Source organism: Magnolia sinica, chromosome 10, assembly GCF_029962835.1.
Source record: "Magnolia sinica isolate HGM2019 chromosome 10, MsV1, whole genome shotgun sequence".
NCBI lineage: Eukaryota > Viridiplantae > Streptophyta > Magnoliopsida > Magnoliales > Magnoliaceae > Magnolia > Magnolia sinica.
The window spans coordinates 3984655-4007072 of record NC_080582.1 but is presented as its reverse complement, the minus strand read 5'-3'; the positions used below and the strand labels follow the sequence as shown (position 1 = coordinate 4007072).

Below are 22418 nucleotides of genomic sequence, written 5' to 3'. Positions count from 1 at the left end.
AAAAAAGAAGAAGAGAGATTTATTTGGTATTTATATATACTCTGGCATGTGATGGTTGATACACGTGCCACAATGCTACACGCATCACTAATGATCATAATCTCCCCACATCTTCCACCATTTCCCGTCCCAGGTGCTTGACAAGCACCATATATGTGCCATAATGCTACACATGTCACCAACCATCATAAACCCTGCACATCTTCCACAATTACCAATCCCAGCACCATATATGTGCCATAATGCTACACATGTCACCAACCATCATAAACCCTGCACATCTTCCACAATTACCAATCCCAGGCGCTTAAGTCCTACATTGCATGACCTGCATAGCATGTGCAAGACAACTAGCCGTTACACGACTTTACATGTATCCAGATGGATGAAGTCGGTCAGAGTTACAACAAACCCAGTTTATTTACTAATCACCTCTCAATACATGAATTTCAACATTGGAATTACATTGCCTAGGAATAGAAGAATCATACCTCCAAATATAGATTGAATTCATCTACAACATGGTATCCAGTACCTGTGAACCATTTGCACTTCCTTTCTCATCCCTTCCTCTGAAGGCCTGACAACTCGGACTCCAGTCTGGAGTAGGAAGAGTTTCAGGAGCAACATTTTTGCATCGAAGCATTTGACAGCTTGCTCCCTGCTGAGATTCAGATCATGCTTTCGATGCGTGAATATCGGCATCGGGGATGGTCTTCACAGAAATGAGTCTCAACTCACTTGGACGTGGAAGAAACATGTAAAGCAGTTGGCCACCAGCAGATTACTACAGCCATCAGTGGGCCCTACACTTGAAGATTGGTCGCGTGGTGACTTTCTCAAGTAATTATTGTACAACTGAAACCAGACATTTTAACAGAATGACCGTGGAAGCCTCTCCAATTACTAATTCAAATAAAATCAAGGCCACGCAACTATATGCCGCTCCTCATCTATATATATATATATAGGCACATGTAACAGCATGTAGATGAGCAGGGCATACATGATTTTGTTCTTAGCAAGCCTCCAAATCAAGATAGAAATAGCCTTAACCTGCTGTAGGTAGGGCATTCAGTAACTGAGGAATTCAAAGGTCCTAATGCCCCGTGAAGCACAAAGACCAGTGATCACCATTGGGTAAATGAGTCCCGCTGGAAGGGGTTTCCCCAGATTTCTTCCACATTTAAAGATCCTAGCCATGCAATTTTTGCCTCCTTTCTTTCAGACCGTTGCTGCATTTTTTTTTTTCTTGGCTGTCTATTTGTAGATCCCCAATTGATGGTCTAGGATCTTTCAATTTGGAAGAGCTTTCAAGGTGAGGTCCATCCACAGTAGGGCCCATTAAGTTAATGGTCCAGATCAGCATACCAAAGGTCATGCATCAGCACTATATGATTCCTCTTGGTAACCAGGGATAAAGATGCCTACCACATACTCTGCTGTTTCACCAGATCATTCTGGCACAGCATTGCCATGCATTCTCTCGTACAAGCGATAGATCAAAGTCGACCTCGACATCTGTGGCTCCCTTTCCAGGACTGCAACCACGTCCTTAATAGAGATGCTGCGTGCCACTTTTGTCTGTGGCATGATTACCTGGTTCCTCCCAAACTTCCTTATGGCACCTACATAACAACTCAGACAAAAACCAATACCTTTAACAACAAGAGCTTTCCTAAGTTGACACTTGTCTACATACAACACATACACCAACACGGTACATGCGTGGGAGATCTAATCCATCCATCAGGTTGGTCCAACCTTATACATGTTTTCCCAAAAATAAAATCTGGTCCAATCAACATGCGGGCCCCAATAGCGGAAACAGGTAGATGGGTTAAAAAAATCAGCCAAGTTCATCAGTGCCATACATTTGTTTTGCAAACTGTGGCCCACCTGACCAGTGGATCAACCTGATTATTGGATTAGGGCATCAATATAGCAGTGCCATTCTGATGGATAGTTTGGAACTTGGACCTATTGTGGCATGATGGCACATGCGTGGGCACGTAGGGCTTAGCAAAGGTCTAATAATAAATCGCTCAAAGACTGCTATATAAAATCCACAGGTAACACTATTGCACTGCACATGCTGCATGGAGTTCCATGACATGCACAAAACATCTGTATTGTTCAAGTGGCCCTTCTGTGTGGTGATTAGAACTGTGCCTCACCCATGTGGAAATCCACCAGATCAACAGCCCAAATCTTCATACATGTCCTCCATGTGTATAGCGGGGACAATGCTAACTTCTGTAAAGCATCCCTTATAGCAATGGCCAAAGCTGAATTGCGACATGCCATATCTAATCTGCTGGATCTCTCAACATCACAGCTCAACCATCGCCCTCGAGCCAAGTTGACAAAGGCAACTTTTTTATTTGGTAAAATCAGAAAATTTTAATGGAAAAATATAAGCATCATAACTACCTGATACAGAACCAGCAGAAGGACCTTTGTTTTCAACTTCTTGGTTGTCCCTAGAAGTCTTTCCAGAGGCTGATAAAGGCCTGCGGCTCGGATCTTTACCTGGTGAGCCACTAGATGCCCCATCCTGTATCCCTTCACGCTTCAGCCGGGCTTGTTCCGCCATCAATTGCCATTTTGACAGCATGTCATCTCCTCCAACAGCAGCTCGGGCAGCAACGTTCGCAGCTGTTGTCCGCATTTTATCATCTTCCTCTTTGTTTGGCTTCATGGGTAGGTTAGTGTTTAGAAAAGAAGAAAAAAAGCAAAGTGCTATCAGCACCCACTATCTGCAAAATAAACCCATCCTTTTTATTTTGGGTTATACAATGTACAACCTTTATACTATTATATAACTGGAAGTTAAAAAAGGATGTTTTTAGCAGTCAGAGCAGGTATTATACAATGTACAACCTTAAGACTACTATATAACCATAAATTGAGCAGGTCTTATACAATGTACAACCTTTATACTACTAGATAACCGAAGTAAAAAAGGATGCTTGAGACTTTTGCCATTAAAATCTATTCATTTTCATCTACGATACCTTGGGTGCCTTTAAACGACCTTCATCCTTGTCCTTATCCTTGTCCTTGTCCACCTCAGCTCCCAGATTTCCCTCGGTCTGCATTCACCCATATTCAAATAAAGATCCAAGTTATGTTTGCCGTTATACAGATAACTTTGTGGGGGAAAAAAAAAAGTCTTTAAGTATTCATGAATCATAGGAAAATAGGGATATTGCAGCAGGGGCCCCAAAGTGATGAGAAGATCACAGAAATATATCTTTAGAAATCATAACACATTTTATAAAGGAAGAAAAATGGGGAGGAGATCTAATTAGACCTCACAAGCATCATGCTATTTTACACTATTACAGCAAGAATTCCCTTAGCTTTTAGATGGTAGCTATGCAGGATCAAATACCAGACAAGGACAACAAAAAAAAAATGCTAGAGAATGGTTTTGGTTTCCACTCACAGACACGACAATGTGACTAATGCATAAGGCATGCTTTTGAACAAGGCTGCTCCTAAGTCATTGTTAGAACTGCTGGGTTCTTTTCCAATTGGAGCATCTAAATGAGTACCTAGAACGACATGCCCTAGAGCAACAAACACCTCCATTACATAGGCCCCACATTCTTTTGAAGATGTGTAATTAGAAGCCTATTGGACATTGTAGTTTGCAATATTGAAGGTTATCAGCCAACTTGAACACCAGGGGTGAAGGCTCAAATTATTGGATGGATATGTATTGTATTGGCCAATATGTATCGGGTAGGCAAAAAAACATGATGCAATTTTCATATGTCACACATCACTGACAAAGGGCTAAATTAGTCAAGATGCACAATATGACTGACCTGTAGTGTTTATTGGACGAATATATACCAACAGGAATAGGTTTTGGAGTTGACTCATATGTGTTCCTGTACTGACATTTTGAACCTTGCTGGGGGGATAAAACAAGTAAAGCTCATTAGAGATTTCATGCAAGACTTGAAATTCAAATATGATGTGCAAGATTTTCAGGCTTTAGATCACATTAGTTCAAAAACAATTACGCAAAATTACATGTCCCACACAAAAGTTCAAGCATTCAATCAGGGGAAATCTATGCAGGCCCAAGCCTACACAAGCTAGGGTTGAATCAATCAAAATTATAGACTAAACAATAATCAAATGAGGGTAAATTCATCCACACATGCACAGAAATAATTCCCCAATTCAAGGGGTTCACAGATTTCAGTTTGGGGAACCCTAAGGTTGAAGAAAGGGCATAAAATTGGGAATTTGAGTGATTTAGGGTTAGGGTTAGGGATTTGGGGTGAAAGAGGGGTGAAAGAGGAGAGAGAGACGAACCAAAGAAGCGTCACACACGTGGACAGCGGTGAAGGCCAAGAAGCACGTGCGCTAGAGGTGTCCCGCACGTGTGCGAGGCCCACAAATCGGAAAACAGCCAGCTTGGCCCTAGTCGGCCAGGGGTGGGCCACAAAATCCCAAATTTCAGCCTGATCCGATGCACGGTCTATGCGTGGTGTTCTGCAAAAGTTTCAGCCCTTCTGCAGGGTCAGATTCTAGAAATTTGTTGTAAAGAGAAAAACGACTGCAATAGAGGATGGATTTGAAGCGTAGATGATTGTAGGAGAAAAGAAATATGGATGGCAGAGGTAGGGGCGAATCGGGATAGGTGTGGCTTCGCACCACGGTAGTCAACCCTTCGAGGAAGGGAGGGTTTCACACCCAATTGAATCTCCACAACTCGGGAATTTAGAGGAGCAGAAAAACGCAGAAATTTTATTAATCTTTAATGAGAAAAAAAATAAAAAAATACTACAAGGGATGCGTATTTATAATAAAACCCTACACCCCAAAACTCGTGCCATGTGCGCAATCTATTACTTGGAGACGAAGTAATAAAAAATAACAACTAATCAAAGCAATTTAAACCGTTCATGAGATTCCTAATAACAATAATAAGCAAAAGTCAAAGTACTAGATTAATTAGAATAGTGGGCCACGATCATGAGAACCCATGGTGGGATTTACATGACTATCGGGTCTTGTCCCTATGTCATTGTTAGGGGTGTACACGAACCGAGCTGGCTCAGTTAGCTCGCTCGACTTGACTCGAAAAAGCTCGATTCGACTCGGTTCGAAGCTGAGTTCGAGCCGAGTCGAGCTGATTTTTTGAGCTTGAAAATGAGTTCGAGCCGAGTTCGAGCAGGCCCCAGCTCGACTCGACTCGGATCGAATCCAGCTCGAATCCAACTCGGATCAAACTAGTTCGGTGACTCGGTTACTTTGTCATTGATGTTGCTCACCAACTGTTTGATAAAATGACTCAACGAAATGTGGCTGGTGGTAAGGAAGGTTTGGCTGGTGGCAAGGTGGCAAGGAAGGTTTAGCTGGTGGCAAGGAAGGTATATACATGAAACAAATACCTTTTTTCTCTATTTTTAAATTATTATTTTTTTTGTTTTTATGTTACTTAGAAGGTGTTTGAGAAAATACATGTAAAACCATCGCCTCTGTTTGTAAAACAGTAGGATTTTGAAGTTGCAGTTCAGGTGTTTGTGGAAATGCCTCAATGGTGAACTCGGCCCGATCTTGGCTCGAACTCGGCCCGAGCTGCTGACCGAACCAAGACGAGCTGGCTAGTCAGGCTCGAGGATCGAGCCTAGCCGAGTTCAAGCTGAGGTTAGCCACTGTTTGAGCCGAGTCGAGCTGAGGCCAGCTCGACTCGATGTACACCCCTAGTCATTGTCCCATAGGCCATTAGAGTCTGCAGAATCCTTTGTGCATCACATTCATTCATTGTATCAATAAATCAAGCGAAAGATTATTACTAGTAATGAACATTATACATTTTCTGCAGACCAGAATAAGCGTTCAAGGAATTCAACGTAGGGAACTCTGTGATGGTCCGCATTAGGCCCGAGCGGTATCCTCAGAGAGCCGTTCGCAAATTACATGCGCATAGCACTAGACCCTTTAAAATTATAAAACAAAACGGTCTCAATGCGTATGCGATAGATCTTCCATCTTCCATAAAAATTAGTTCCACATTCAATGTGGAGAATCTAGTTACTTTTCTGGAGACCACTGATACTTTGTCCGGCCCTTCGCCTAACCATCCTAATTTCCCAGACCTGTCCCTTGATCCATGGCCTCTTCCCGACCATTCTTCTCAGCCTCTACCTCCCATACCTAATCTTCCCACACCCAAAGAGGAAATAGAGGATATTCTAGACCATCAGATAATATCAACGTCGGACCGCTGGTTTCAAAAGTACCTGGTTAAGTGGAAGTCACGCCTAGCTTCAGACAGTACGTGGCTCACTGAGGATGAGCTTCAGATACTTGATCTTGACATCTTGGGGCGGTTCAAGAGTTTTGTTTCGCCAGTAGTGAAATCTTCGCAGCCGGGGAGAGTTGATGGGGACATCACGCGCACATGCACGCCCCCTACGCACATACGTAAGGAGGGCCCCACCATCGATCTAGATCGATGACGACGTCCAGGAAGGGCCTCCTAGTTAGAGTGCTGCGTTTTGTTTTCGTTGGAGTGGACCCGATAGTCATGTGAATCCCACCATGGGTTCTCATAATCGTGATCCACTATTCTAATTAATCTAGTACTTCGGGTTTTGTTTATTATTTTTTTTTTTTAAGGTAACGAAAATTCATTTAAAAAAAAAAAGAAGAGGAAGAAAACAGACCGCTGAGATAGCGGACTGAGAACAACCAAAGAAACAAAAAGAAACCAAAAAAGGAAAACACATAGCAAAAACAGGAAAAGAAAAACAAATCACAAAAACAAAAGAAAGCCCAACAGAAAAGGAGGAAAAACAAACGCATCTACATGGCATTGAGATGGATGCCGGTGAGAAGGGAAGGGTAGCTGAAGTTTGGTGAAAAGCAGGCCCACTCAGAGAGGAAATGTTGAATTTGCATGATCACGTAGACGACAGAATGGGTTTTATTTATTATTGTTATTAGGAATCTCATGAACGGTTTAGATTGCTTTGATTAATTGTTATTTTTATGCAGGACATGAAATTCAAATATGATGTGCAAGATTTTCAGGCTTTAGATCACATTAGTTTAGAAACGATTACGCAAAATTCCATATCCCACACAAAAGTTCAAGCATTCAATCAAGGGGAATCTATGCAAGCCCAGGCCTACACAATCTAGGGTTGGATCAATCAAAATTATACACCAAACAATAATCAAAGGAGGATAAATTCATCCACACATGCACAGAAATAATTCTCCAATTCAAGGGATTCATAGATTTCAGTTCGTGGAACCCTAAGGTAGAAGAAATGGCATAAAATTGGAGATTTGAGTGATTTAGGGTTAGGGTTAGGGATTTGGGGTGAAAGAGAGGAGAGAGACGAACCAGAGAAACACCGTACGCATGGACGGCGGTGAAGGCTCAGACGCACGTGCGCTGGAGGTGTCCCGCATGTGTGTGGGGCCCATAAATCGAAAAACAGCCAGCTTGGCCCTGGTCAACCAGGGGTGGGCCACGAAACCTCCAAATTTCAGCCTGATCCGATGCACGATCTTTGCGTAGTGCTCCGCCGAAGTTTCAGCCCTCCTGTAGGGCCAGATTTTGAAAATCTGTTGTAAAGAGAAAAACGGCTGCAATAGATGATGAATTTGAAGCGTAAATGATTGTAGGAGGAGAAATATGGATGGTAGAAGGTGGGGGCGAATCGAGATAGGTGTGGCTTCACACCACGGTAATCAGCCCTTCGAGGAAGGGAGGGTTTCACACCCAATTGAATTTCCACAACTCAGGAATTTAGAGGAGCACAAAAACGCAGAAATTTTATTAATCTTCAATGAGAAAAAAAGACTACAAGGGGTGCCTATTTATAATAAAACCCTATACCCCAAAACTCGAGCCACATGCACAACCTATTACTTGGAGACGAAGTAATAAAAAATAACAATTTATCAAAGCAATTTAAACCGTCCATGAGATTCTTAATAACAATAATAAGAAAAACTCAAAGTACTAGATTAATTAGAACAGTGGGCCACGATCATGAGAACTCGTGGTGGGATTCACACGACTATCCGGTCCACTCCAACGAACAAAAATGCAGCACTATAACTAGGAGGCCCTCCCTGGACGTTGTCATCGATCCAGATCGATGGTGGGGCCCTCCTCCTCCTTGCATACGTGCGTGTGGGGTGGGGGGTGTGTGCGCGCGCGTGTGATGTCCCTATCAAGATTGCTTACTAATTTAGAAATGGAAGCACAGGTACTCTACCGATACCAAGGATTTGAAAATTGGGAAGGTGACTACATCACATTTCTACTGGTGTTATGATGAGATGAGGACAAGGATCATACAGTGAAGTTTTGTTGTGTCGTCAACACATGTGCTAGATGCAATATAAGTGTGGGATCCAAGGTGTCCATCAGTTAGATCCCACTTTTTACGGATGTCCTGGTCTCAAGTAAACGAAACAAATGGATCGTTGAAAAGAACTTGGCCAAGTTTTTTTATGAGGACACCATACCGAAGGAGGGCTGAGCCAGTCTCCTTATGGCTAGACGACCATTACATGAGGCCCACTTGGCCCAATTCACGTTCCTAGCTACGTTGAAGACCCCACGATCATGTTCATGCATCTTTAAAGACCTCACACTAGGAAGATGCACGTGGGCTGCATATAGGAGCTTGATGGACACATCGGACCGTTGGATCAAGTAGACACAATGATTGGACCATTGGATCATCATCATCGGATATGTTGATCATGGAACCCCTTGGGCCACAAAATAGTTTAGTTGTTTAGATTGTTTACATACTTCATTATTTTTAGTATAGTTTATATTTGTGTTGAGATTAGGGAGGAAGGAACAACTTTTAATTTATTAAGCGTCTTTATGTTGAGAATCTTATCTTAGAGTATCTTTTTGTAAAAAATCTTTTCCGAGACTATAAAAGAGAAATGGGGGTGTGTGGAGCCCTAATGCCATTATTTTGAAGAAAGAAAAAAAAAAAAACTATGTTTTCTCTTCTTCATATGATTTGAAGAATATTCCGTGTGATTTGGAGCTTAGGTGTGATGTGATTCCATTTCCCATTCAGTGGAGGTGCGAGGCTTGCATCTATCATCTTCCTTCTCTCTTCATTCCTATCCATAAAGATGTATTTTCCCAAAAACTCCATATCTCTTCTTTCATTCCTATCCAAAATCATCCAAATCATCTTTTTTCTTCAACTTTTCATCGTCCAACTTCAACCCCAACCGAACCCAACCATTTAGGACCCTAAAACCCTAGCCAACGACCCACACGTGCGACCGTATGGCCATACATGCAAGCCTCTAGGATGACCGTATGAACAACACCATGCATTGCCATTTAGATATTTGATATGATTCCCAGAATTGCCACTTTGGATTATAAAGAAGAATAAACAACTTACCGTCCCATAATATATTAGAGAAGTAAGAAAAGATTCATGTAAAAATAAAATACCCAAAAAAGATGGTCACTAGTTAGGTCACTTCATCCAGTTCAAATGGCACAAAAAAACTGAATGGTGAACAAGCCAATACAAGCAGTTTAGAAGATCGATTGGCACGATATCCCCTTGGTCAAACATTTTACTTGATTAGAGCTATAGTTACTGGGTGAGTGTTTAAGCATTTCCCAATTGATTTTTATTTATTTTTTGGCCAACACACTACCTTCCTACTTAAATGTTGTGTGTAAAATTGGAGAAAAAAAGGCATTTTCTTTCAGAATATTCTAGTTACCTATAAAAAAGATGAAGGGTAAGCAAAATTATCATCCCTGTATGAGGGCAGTAACAAATAGATGACATATTCTTCTTCTTCTTCTACTAAGAGAGAGAGAGAGAGGGAGGGGGGGAGGGAGATCTGTAAAGCTTGTTGAGCTGAGGCACACATATGAGGAGAAAATGAAAGCATGAACATACGGAAAGCCTGCTTGTGATTTGAGAACTTCAATGCAATAGAATGACAAATCTTCTTAAAGAATAACATGATCCTTGAGATACCCACTTCGTTATTTTTTCGGAGCTTTTCAGCTTCTTCAGCCTGCTTTTTGTCCCAATCTTCCTTAGCCTTCCGATTCATCATCAGAATTTGCCGTCGAACATCTGAGGTGATAAAAATCCGGTGTCTTGGCTTTTCAACATCAACCCTCTACAAACAGTTTCAATTGAAATCAGGAATATCAGATAATAAACAGCTCTAAGTAGTGTGATATATATTTCCATTCCCCAGAAGAAAAAGAAAAGGATAAAGGAAAAGAAAAAGAAAGAAACAATGTGAATGATATATCTATAATGTTTATTTGTACCTGTTTTGATATTCTTATCAGATTACCTATCAACCCACGCATTCGCTCCTCCACACACTGTAAATTCAGTTCCATGAAAACGTGTCTAACCAAAATCACCATGGAAAAAGAGGAAGCCTGGTGCTAGTATCTCACCAATGAAAGGCAACGCTCCACATCATTACCTATACTCTTGACACCACATTTGGACACTGCCACGGACAACAGAAGTCAACCTATTCAAGCATGACACTGATTTTCTCCTTTTATTTCTGAGAGAATGTAAAATCAGGCAACCTACAGCTCCATTCAGGCACAGAAACATCCAGACGAACATGTAGCATGCACATCAATCAGCATCATCCAAATCATGGGCCCCATTGTGGAAGGAGTATGGAATGAAAATCACACCAATCAGATAATCATAACCACTAAAATGGTCATCAAAAGACAGATAAAAAGTAAATAGTCAGTGGTCATAACTGACGGAGTAAAATCCAACAGTTAAGATTGCCCAGTCAGTCTGATTTTCAGGCTAGGCTCCATACACAATCGGGCCCACTATTTGGATGGTCCAGAATGTATGTTCATGTATAACCATGTATTTATACATGAGTTGCTGCACTTTACTGAGGTGCAGCTTGCCTGATAGCACCTAGAGTTAGAGAAAAATCTCTAACAAGATGGAAAGCACAATTGTTCAAGAAGAAGAGATTATAACTGATTTCTGCTATTTTCTTTTGAAGAGGGCCCTTCTGCAAAATCAGCCTTTCTTCCTCCTCTTGTACAACCCTTCGACTGGCCTCTGAAGCTCGACTTTCCTCCTTTGGTGCAGACAAGAGCTGTTCTTCCTCTTCCTGTTTCAAAACAGAAGATCAATAGCACCATGAGTTTTGAAATTAACCTGGTACATTGATTTTGCTAGAGATCTAAAAATTTTGAATTGACCTAAATGTAGATGTATACAGCGAGTGAACACTTCATATGGCATCTAAAATAATACATACCTTCAGGTTAACTCCACTGACAGCAGTAACATCATTGAGTTGTTCGATGCTTTGATCCAGAAGAGCACCAGATGATGCCTTTTGTTTCTTACTGTGGCATCACACAGACTAGTTAGACAAAAAGCTTTACTAAATGCAAATAAGTGAAAGGATCCGGTGCTAAACACTAATACCAAATAGTCATCAAGCACTCTAATTCTGAACAAGTGGCACATCCACAAGATCCACACCATTAATCTGTTGGGCCCAACAAAGGATATGGGGCATAACCCAAAAAGCACAATGGTCAGATGATTCTAGCTACCGCTTGGAGGAAATCAACCCACTATGATGTCAACTCTTGGTTGGAGTTCTATTCTTTTTTGCTCGCCGTCCACAGCTTATCATCATAATCCTTCAACACTGACTAGGATCATCCGGGCCACCAGTATGTTTTATCACTTGCAACCCATTCATGGTATGACATCAAATGAACGTGTCCCAGATATTGTACATGTGCGCTGTATGTACCAAGGTATTCTGTAATGGTAACAATACAGGAACCCCATAACGTGTAACGGTTGCCACCATTACCTTTACGTAATAGTCATTATGGCCCCGTAACGGCTGTGATGGCACACAATGGCATGTAGAAAGTTGGAGCTCTTGATAACTAACTTAGATATGAGCAAGACCATTGGATCCTTTTCAACCAAATAAATGCGAGAAATGTGAAATGCACTCGCTTGATTGCACTTATCTGGTAATCAGAGATCACATGTGACAACTTGGCACATGTGCAACATCTAAGCCTCTCATCAGGCAGGCTCCAATGTGTAGATGCCTGTGTCAAAACTCTAGGCCTGGTCTGTCAAATCTAGGCTTGGTCTGTCATCAGTTGGGTCACAAGGGATGCTGAATATGGACTGCTGGTCAATTCCTTCTAACCATTCATTTCTTCTGTAAAAGTGGCACACCCGATAAGCAGACTCGTCTGATTTTCAGGCTAGGATCTATACGGTAGGGGTCCCACCTGATGAGCAGCTTGGATCTTGCATAAGTATGCCAAGTTAGCACATGTGGGCAGGGTGTACCAGAAAAGTGCACTTAGAAGGGCTCTTGATTGTGAGTACGAAACAAGAGTCAACACTGAAACAAGTAGGAATATCATCAAGCTGCACCTGCTGAAAGTATGAATTTCACCTTGAAAGGGGTGAGGGAGTGCCAAGTGCTTCAAGTGGTTTCTTCTGACCAACGGATGATTTCTTAGGAGGTGTCCTTGCATTAGATCCAGACCCAGCCGGTGTGGTTGCAGATGGGATCTGAGACCGTGTCTAATTATACAAAACCAAAGAAATGATGTTAGTTGAGAGTAGTCAAGGATGATGATAATTCATAAAAAAACTGAAAAAAAAAAAAAAAAAGGTAAATCCAAAATGATAAGCATGTAATACTGTGATATTAAACTTTACTTTTGATGTGACGTGGGTGGAAGTAGTATAAAAGCCTTGTGAATAACTAAGGATATGGTCCTTGATAGAGTGGAATGGTGGAGTATGATTTGTGTAGCCGACAGCAATTAGTTGGGATAAGGCAAAGATGATGATGATTATTTTAATCATAAGAAATATGACCAATACATAGGGCCCAAGACAACTTTATCAGCCTAAACTCCCCTTGCTTTCTTGAATTTATGATAGCTGGCCAATGTTAGTGAGCCGAAGTATTTGTGCTGCTGCTGCTGCATGGTTTATTTTGAATATTTGATATCCACGTCAAATTCCAAACTAACATTACCAGAGTCCATGCCCAAGCATATCTAGGCATGAAAGAATTTAGATATCCAGGCATACTTGTGATCATTTCTGGGCTTCTTCTAAAAACTCAACTAATCTGTATGTCTGGTTATAGAGATACAATGAAGGCTTAGATGAATGCATAATTATCCAGGCATACCAGTGTTTTCACCCAATATCTAGACATGTATTTCTATAATTCTAATAATATCTGGAGAGAGTTAAAAAAAATCAATGAGCCAACCACTAAACCCAAAATTTGGCATGTTCATTGAACTCAGTTGATACTTCAGCTCAGTTTCAAATCCCAAGGCTTTCACAGCTCACTTCAGTTTTCCCAACTCAACTATGTTGATGCCCGAGTTGTTATAAAAAAATAATAATAATCAACAACCTTCTAAGTTTGTTTGTTGTGTTCATGTTTGAAATCGTATCTTTATGTTGTTCATGTATTGAGTTATGTTTATGGTATTTTGTTGTATTGTGTGTTTAGTCTCACATTGGTTATTTGACAAAACGATCCAAGTCCTTACTCCCTAGCCATATGAACAATCTTGGGTCCTCTTATTTATCATCTCAGAGTTGGCCCAAATGAGTTTTGTGCACCTGGGAACTCTGATCCTATAGTGTCCCGGCTCTGTTTTTTTTGAAAGGCAACAGAGAACTTTGATTGAAAGAAGGCGCTGAGATAGCACCAAAACAACAAACAGGAAGAACAAAACAAATAACAAATCACGAGTACCCCAGGTTTACAGCCCACTCCTTAACAAGAGAAGAGGCAATACAAGCTACCTGCACCAACCCGGTACTCTCGTTACAAAAACATCTATTGTTTTTCTCCCCCCAAATCGACCATAATACTGCCAAGAGAGAAAGGCACCGTCAGGTCTGTGATCCTTTCGAAAAGACACGCTGTGCCGCACCATTTGGAGGTCCCCAATGTCAAAAGGCATGGACCAAGCAAGGTTGAAGCCCCTAAGGACGACCGACCACAATGAAGAGGCGAAAGGACACTGGTTAAGGAGATGATTCACAGATTCAGCCAAAGGCATGCACATAAGACAAATATTTGAGATGGTCATAGCTCTCCTTTGGAGGTTATCGACAGTCACGATTCTATTCCTGCTTGCTAGTGAACCAAAAGCCACTATCTTCAGGGGAGTGCCATAATGCCAAACGTGACTAGTGGGGGCTTCCTTCATACCTTGCCATTTCCCAGATTGTGTATATAAAAATATGAAGTGCCATTCTCATCTCTGATTGTCCGACAGAAGAAGCCTCAGTGCTCAGATTTCCCAGGTTTGAATAAAGTGGCCATCATGGATTTACTAGCATTGGTGGACTGCGATGATCCCGTGTTGTTTCTCATTATTATTGGGCTGAAATGTGTTAAGATAGAGTTTAGGTCCATGGGCTTTGATTCTGTAATAGCTTAAGTATGGAGAGGCATTTTTGTACTTTTGCTTTTATTATTGAAGTCCTAATTATAAAACAGAGAGGTTATGGGTGTGAGAGGATTCCAGTCCCCTCTCTCTCTCAATCCTATTCAAGAACAACTTGTAAAGAAGCCAACTAAACAGCTTTAAAAGCAAATGTCTTCTGATGAAAATAGACTTTCTTTCAAATTTCGATGAATATAATTAATAGAACTGCCCACTTAATTCTTTTGACATATCGAAGTTCCTAGTCCTTGTATGAAAATAGACTTCAATCAACAAATGCCCTCCCAATGTAACCAATCTAAGTTTTGTATGTGCAATCTAAGTATAGATTGTTAAAGAATACCTGAGTTGGTTCCAGTTGTGTTGCCATAGAACTTGAAATCGGATGCTTCATTATCATGCTTGAAGCGGTAGGAAAACCCATTCTACCCGGCTGCTTCTCAATATTTTCATCCTTGGGAGGGCCGGGACCAGGGTTAACTTGGTCCATCCGTCCCATGCCAAAAGAAGATGAGCTCAGAGGAGCTGACAATTGAGTCTTGTGCTGCTGATTAGCCATGTGATCAGCTGTTTCCTGTCTTTGAAAAGGCATTGAAGATAAACCGCTACTTTGCTGCTCTTTGTTGAATGACGATTGCCACACCATTGGATTCTGCTGCAATCCTGAATGGCCTGTCAAATGAGAAATAGGTCCACTGTGCAGCCTCTTGGGGTCATTCATTGTATTTTGTTGCTCATACTTGGGCATGTTCATTAGGTTCATGGGCTGAGTAGCCCCAGGTTGAGTTGAAACCATGCCTTGGAGATGTGGGACCTTCCTCATTTGTGAATCTTGATTTTGGGTTTTAATAGAAGTTGCAGCAGAACTGACAGATGGCCCAGAATATGCATGTGAACTAAAGTTACTGATCGCTCCCCCATACATTGGAAAAGATGTTGGCGGAAGATGCAATTGTTGCGGCTGCTGCGGCTGCTTGTTAATGGCTTGTAGTGAAACTGCAGAAAGGTCTCTTTCCTGACTAACTGCTTTCATGTTGGCAGAAGGTATCTGATGTTCCATCTCTCTAGACTTCTGGCCACTGTTCTCTGGGATTGGAAAGCATGCTTCCGTCTTAATAGGGACTGCTGAAGATGGAATCTGAGACTGGTTCTGATGTTGGGTAGGAAATGATTGGGGTTTGATGAACTGTTGAGAACTAGAAGATGGTGTGGTCTGCTGCTGGGGAGAAGCTTTAGACCGTAACTGATATTGGTGACGATTCGTCTGTGAGTTCTGCGCAGCTTCGGCTTGAAGCTTTTGTTTATACTAAACAAGGAAGTGCTAACTTTAGTAAGTTCATTATAAGAGGAACTATGCATCAGGGCATGTATAGTTCCATGTTGATCCCAATCCAAACATGTGGAGCCATGGTCAATGATCCAGAATGTTGAACTGAGGTGCCCATCGCAGATGGAGGGTGCCCCATTTGTATTCCAGATTCAAAAATCCTAGCCAACAGATATTTGATCATTTCCCAGGCCAGTGTTGTCATGTAACCATCTATTAGAAGGCCACTGGCCGAAGTGCACTAAGCCATGGGCCCACTTGTACGGACAGATTAAAAAGTAGGAGACTGAATGACCTATCAGGACTGATTAGAAGTACACAAGTGTCCGGATACATCAGGACTTACTAAGTACGTAAGTTTACAGTAGTTCCACAATCTACTTACCTGCATCTGTACTTGGTCAGCTGCCTGTCTGAGCATCTGGTCCCCCACAATATTTCTTACGACTCTCAGAAAGTCCTCTTTGCCGACTTCGTTTTGCTGGTCACAAAAATGTTGGAAGTGCACATTCCGGATAAGCCACGAACAGGCCAACCTCATAAAGAAACTAATCAGTTCATTTTTGGACATTTAGTATGGCGTATGTATATGATAAATAAACATGTGGAAGTATTGTGTATTCATCATGCACACAGAGTTCTGTATCAGACATCGAAGAATTGTGCACTCGCCACAAGTGTACAAGAACCAGACTGTCCATCAGGTGGGCCCTACAGTGGATGATCCACAACTCAACCACACTTAAAGGACAGTCATAACCTATCGAATAGCAGAGTATTGTCCCTTAACTGAAGACTGTTTCTAACGTTTGCCTTTTCTGCTCATTTTCGAGCTAAGAACCCTCCATCATAAGACCCACCTAATCCATGGTCCAAATATCGTCTGCATGCAACATTTACTGTCTTTGGATCACCAAGACAGAATTCAAGCACTGTCTAGGTTAAAAACTTACCCTCAATTTGGTAAAAATTGTTTGAAGCTGCATAGCTCTATCTTTGTCAAGGTGAGAACATAAGACTGGAATCAACATGCCTATTGATATGTTAATAGGTGACCTGTTCTGCACCATTGGATTATTTGCTCTATCTGCTGCTTGTGCCGGTTTATTCAACTGTGGTAGTTTCGAAAGTTGGTGTTGGATCTCGGACTGCTGAAACTTATCCTGTTCTAGGCGCTGAACAGGAATTTGTTCAGAAATCTGTACATTATTATTTTGTTCTGTCTGACGATGTTGCTGATCGTCCTGGGACTGTTTCTGCTGCAATGGCAGCTGATCGTTTTCCGTTGAGTGAACATTTTGTTGGTGCTGGTTCTCGGCTGTAGACCCATGTGGAATCTGCTCCGTTTCAGATGTATGTTGCCCCTGTGGTGGCAAATGATGATGTTCTTCCTTTGGGTGATGTTGGTGAGTTAGATTTTCTTCTTGATTGGAAGTTTGCTGTGGTCCGATTAACTGATTAGCTGTTGGGTTGCTTCCATGGGCCAACATGCCTATGGAGTAGGCAAAAGGCGGGCCAGGCCCATGTCATAAAGAAGAATCAGCAAATCTTGATAACGTAAAGACAATAGCAGAACATTTTTGCTAATAGAAACCATACAGGATAACATGACATTATACCAGTGTTTTAAATAGTGTATAGCGTATAGGTGAGCGTTCACCCCTTTGAAGCATGAGGCGTAAGCTACATGCTACTTCTAGACTTTTAATGAAGGTCGTGCTTGGTTGTACCAATTTCATGATATTTTCCACCAAATTAGGCTGATGAATAATGAAATTTACAAAAAATCATGATATTTGGTCCAATCAAACAAAGCCTATAGTAATAGGAAAGGGCAATAATTAAGTATAAAGGTAAAGAAAGAGCAACGAAACTGATTTAATATTGTTACTTATATTATTTTACTAAAAGCATTGAAAAGATTAACAAATTTCTATTTTTTTTAAAAATGTAACAAATGTTTGAAAACATTAAATGATTTTAATATTGTAGTGAAAAAATAACTTGTAATGTGAGCTACGTAGCGTGCAGCATATGCAAATTATCATGTAGCGCAGGCTACATGTGACTTAAGCTATTTTATTGAGTCTCGTAGCGTAATAGCTATTTAAAACACTGTACCAAATACAGGAAATATGCATGCAAGAAGATTATTAATGGAAACCAATGCAAAATAATTGCAAGCAGGAAAGAAAAAAAAAAACCAAGTGAAATCCCTAAATAAATATGGCCACACAACAACAGCTGAGTTTATCCTACAGCTCAGTTTTTAAATTAATTAGATCACAAAATCATACAGTTTAGCTCCCCAAAAACAAAAGCCCCTGTTCGTTTCGGTCCTGTGTAGCAAATTACTAATGCCACGCAATCAAGGTTGCTATATGATTAACCCTTAGAGAGGAGGCCCAAACAGAATTAGATACATACAGATGCATTTTGATGAACAAGCAAATTATATATCTAACATTCAGTTTAATTAAGAAGAAATTGAGAAAACTAACATTCTTTCTACAATTGGTCACCACATGGCATCTTCATATTCCAACTGATATACTTGAGTGATCCAAGATCCTTAATCTCAAATGCTATAAAACACTTCACTTGGAATGTCTCACCTTCACTCTCCCCGGTAAGGATAATGTCATCAATGTATGTGGCAAGAACAATTTCCTAGTGTATGCAATGAGCAAGCCCTCAATTTGCATTTACATAACTTTAATGTCCAACTTGAAAGTAATGCAATTGCAATTAGGACCCCGTATCCTCACCAGTATGAATGCAAACAAAGGAAAATTACAATTTGGTTTATCCATTTTATTAGACAAATAACTGCAATACTATTTTATAGTGCACCGAAAAATGCACGCTAAGTGCATAAAGACAGAGAGAAAACATGCAATCTTACCAGAATCTGAATCAGCAAGCTGAGAATTTGATGTGTCCCCTCCTATGTCTCTGTTTAAGGCAGCTGTAAATGCATCCACATCTGCCCCAGAGTATGTGCTTTCATCCTGTTTGAAATCCCAAAATGGGTAATGCATGAGAAGAGATAAGGGCAGGTGTAAAAAATGACAAGTAAAAATAAGAAAGAACATTGCAAGATCATTAACCTCATCGTCCTCAAGAAGCTTCATGATTGAGGGGTCCATTGTTACCACTTTCAAACAAGCAAAGCAGACGAGTTCCAGCAAAATTAGAGAAAGTTCAATGCTTCTATCCAGCAATTGTCTGTATCTCAGTTTCTTTAAGCAAATATTCCAAGGCTCATGTGCCAATTTCAAAGCCGAAGAGTTCCCACAGAATTAGAGAAAGTTCAATGCTTCTATCCGGCAATTGGCTGTACCTCAGTTTCTTTGAGCAAAATACTGTAAAGACCCGTATGTCTATTTCAATCTTATTTCAAAGCTATGGTATCTGCTTGTAGAGAAACAGAATGCATTAGGCTTCACAATAACAAAGTGTGGAATTTAGCAGCTCGACCCAGTGGAATCTAAGCCAATTGCAGCATACCGCTTTCCTTATCTGGCACACTGCACTTGAACTGGACATTTGACACAATGGCCCATGATCCGGATTGTTCATTAAGCGGTGCCGCATTCAACAGAGCACTGCTCACAACAAGCTGGATGATTATTAACATCGGATTGGTGAGACCACTGCTAGTGGCCTACCTATTGGATGGCTAAGATCAGTGAGATTTTCCAATCGTGGACAGTCTGGTGGGACCCGCTTCACTAACATTCAGATCAGGGACCAATGTGCTATGCATCCAAATTTGCCTACCGAACAAAAATTAGGACGAAGTTGTTACAATGATCCACTTGTCTCATTCATAGGATGGGTCCCACCATGGACAGGTCATTTTTTCCAGAAACTGCACAGATTAGACTATCCTACAAAAATCAATTAGTGGGAATGAGGATTAGCTGTGACCCTGGATCCAACAGGGTGGGTGCAACCCTGACTGTAGGACCCACCTCAATGTATGAGTTGTATTCCACGCCATCCATCCGTTTGCCAGCTTATTTTATGGCATGGTCCCAAAAAAGAAGCAGATACAAATCTCAGGTGGACCACATATAGGGATTGAATTCCTACCATTAAAAGCTTCTTGGGGGCCACAAAAGTTTTGGATCAACCTGCTATTTGTGGTTTCCATTTATCCAGACCTTATCAACAGGCTGGATGGCAAATAAAGATAACTGTGGACCCTAGGAAGTTTTTAATGGTGGACCTTCAATGACCACTGTTTCCTGTGGTGTGGTCCACCTGAGATTTGTATCTGCTTCATTTTTGGGACAATGCCCTAAAATAAGCTGGCAAAACAGATGATCGGCGTGGATATACAACGCATACATCGAAGTGGGCCCCACGGTCAAGGTCGCACCCACCTAGCTGGATCCAGGGTGGCAGCTAATCCACATCCAATTAATGGACGGTCCCGGCTCAATGCCAGCTGTTGGCATTACCATTTTCTACCATCAATCCGTACTCTGCCAATCAGTGGGATTTTCCCTCCATTGCAAATTTACATCAAGGCCCGCAAAAACGAACGGCCCAGATCCCAGACTATCACTCCAAACACCCAAATTCTCTTTGTGCAGCAGCGACATGGGATAATCAAATCTCGCCCACTGCTGCACATAAATAAGATCTTCCCTTGACTGCTTCCTTCTTTTAATTTTTAATTTTTATTCGAATCGCAAAAACCATCAATCTTCTAAAAGAAAATCCAAATTTCAATCATAAAACCATAAATCAAATCGAATCAGACAGTAAAATCACACACGCGTATACAGATAGAGAGAAAGAGAAACATACAAGCATGTAGAGGGACCACAGCTATTGCAGATGAGATTGAAAGAAGGGGTGAAATGGCAAGATTTGGGGGTGATATTTTCCTGTTTGGGGAAGAAAAGAGCGGGAATTTGAAGGTATCTGTGTGTATTTGTTGGGGAGGATTTTAGGAATAGGAAAGGAGAAGGGATTGTCCTTCTCGCATACACCGAAGCTTCGGTGTGAGCTCTCCTTGAAAAACGCCAGATTAACGCAGGCTCTTTCTCGTCTGACGGAGGAGAGATTGAGGAATGCAGAGTACTGCACTGCATTCGCCTCACGTGTGTGAGATCGTAACCGCTCGTTGGAAATCTGGCTTAGGCGATCAGCAGGAACGCTACGGTTGTACAAGATAAATGTGCGTTTGAGTAAATGGCCAACGGTCCAGATTCTATTTACGTATATGGCGGCCTGCGATACCGGTTTGAAGCTAGGTGGGGCCCACCATGATGTTTGTAAGAAATCTAACCGGTCTATCCGTTTTTTCAGCTTATGTTAGGTCATGAAACTGAAAATGAGGTGGATCTAAAACTCAATCGGGCCACGCCGAGAGAAAAAGTTGACTGAAATGCCTACCGTTGAATTCTTTTTATGGTACACCTTGATGTTTATATGCCATCTAAACCGTTCGTGAGGTCAGTTTCCACAGGGATGAACTGAAAATACAAAAATATTATCCCGGTAGAGAATTTTTTATCCTACGAAAGTTTCAACGGTGGGCGCCCAATCCCCAATATTTCTGTTTTGTGGTCCACTTGAGTTTTTTATCGACCTCAATTTTTCGTACATCCCGAGAGGAGCTGGAAAAACGGATGAACGGAGTGGATTTCTCAAAAACATTACGGAGCCCCACTTAGATTCCAACGGTCGAGACAGGTCGCCCCATCCACCGACTAGGGTGGATCACTAACTGTGGGGCCCACCTTGATTTATGTATCTTATATCGACGCTGTCCATCCGTTCAGACAGCTCATTTTAAGGCATGATATTGAAAATGAACCAGATTCAATTCTCAGGTGGACCACATCAGAAGAAACATTGATGATTGAACCTCCACCATTAAAAGATTTTTGAGGCCACCGAACTGTTTATTTGTCATCCAACCGTTAAATAAGGTCACAAAGACCTGGATGAAGGGCCCATATAAATATCAGCTTGATCCAAAACTTTTATAGCCCATTAGAAGTTTTTAACGGTCGATCACCACTATTTACTGTAGTATTGTCCAACTGAGATTTGGATCTGCTTCATTTTTTAAATCATGCCTTAAAATGAGCCGTCAAAATGGTTGGACGGCTTGGATGTCTAGAAGATAAACGTTACGGTGGGCCTAGCAAGGTTTCAATGGTGAGAGTTATCATCACCCGCTCTCTGTGAAATGGTCCACCTGAGCTTGTGGGTTATGGATGGACGGAGCGGATAAAACGCCTTGACACCGTCGCGGATTGCGTCCTACCTCCGGGCGGGCAGGGCTCTGTGGGGCCCACCGTGATGTAAGTGTTTTATCCAAGCCGTTAATCGTTTTTCTCAGATCATTTTAAGGTATCAATTACATAATGAGCAAGGTACAGGGCTTAAGTGGACCACAAAGTGGGGATTTAATGTCCACCATTAAAAACTTCTTGGGAGATGGAGAAGTTTCAGATCAAGCTAATATTTGTTTTTTCACTTCATCCACGTCTACATAACCTTATTAATACGGTGGATGATAATTAAAAA

The 22418-nt window shown here is 41.4% G+C and overlaps 1 protein-coding gene across 11 annotated transcripts; it reads right to left on the bottom strand.

The window, feature by feature from the left end:
* Window positions 1-21018, bottom strand: LOC131257804 (transcription initiation factor TFIID subunit 4b-like). Of its 11 annotated transcripts, none has more exons than XR_009177639.1 (18): window positions 20685-21011; window positions 18974-19277; window positions 18769-18874; window positions 16817-17355; window positions 16249-16344; window positions 14880-15842; window positions 12502-12632; window positions 11320-11410; window positions 11034-11169; window positions 10469-10524; window positions 10334-10390; window positions 10033-10176; window positions 3018-3095; window positions 2434-2695; window positions 1432-1628; window positions 492-858; window positions 216-328; window positions 1-136 (listed from the first exon to the last, which is right to left on the bottom strand). XR_009177639.1 is itself a non-coding variant. In XM_058258712.1 (16 exons), the coding sequence occupies exons 2-15, from the start codon at window positions 19010-19012 to the stop codon at window positions 1456-1458; spliced, it is 2871 nt and encodes a 956-aa protein (XP_058114695.1). In that variant the 5' UTR covers window positions 19013-19277; window positions 20685-21012; the 3' UTR covers window positions 402-806; window positions 1432-1455. The 11 variants fall into 11 exon arrangements, 8 of the variants coding, with proteins under 8 accessions (XP_058114695.1, XP_058114694.1, XP_058114692.1 ...); XR_009177640.1 differs by having other exon boundaries at window positions 536-858; XR_009177641.1 differs by lacking the exon at window positions 492-858 and having other exon boundaries at window positions 20685-21012.
* Between the last annotated feature and the right edge of the window lie 1400 nt (window positions 21019-22418).

What these genes read in the sequence shown, in the direction of transcription:
- LOC131257804 (XM_058258712.1), bottom strand. Translation starts at nt 19,012, where the DNA reads ATGGACCCCTCAATCATGAAGCTTCTTGAGGACGATGAG. An exon ending in GCTTGCTGATTCAGATTCTG is followed by an intron (nt 17,356 to 18,768) that starts GTAAGATTGCAT and finishes CCTACTCCATAG; the next exon opens with GCATGTTGGCCCATGGAAGC. An exon ending in TTCTGCTGGTTCTGTATCAG is followed by an intron (nt 1,629 to 2,433) that starts GTAGTTATGATG and finishes GTTGTTATGTAG; the next exon opens with GTGCCATAAGGAAGTTTGGG.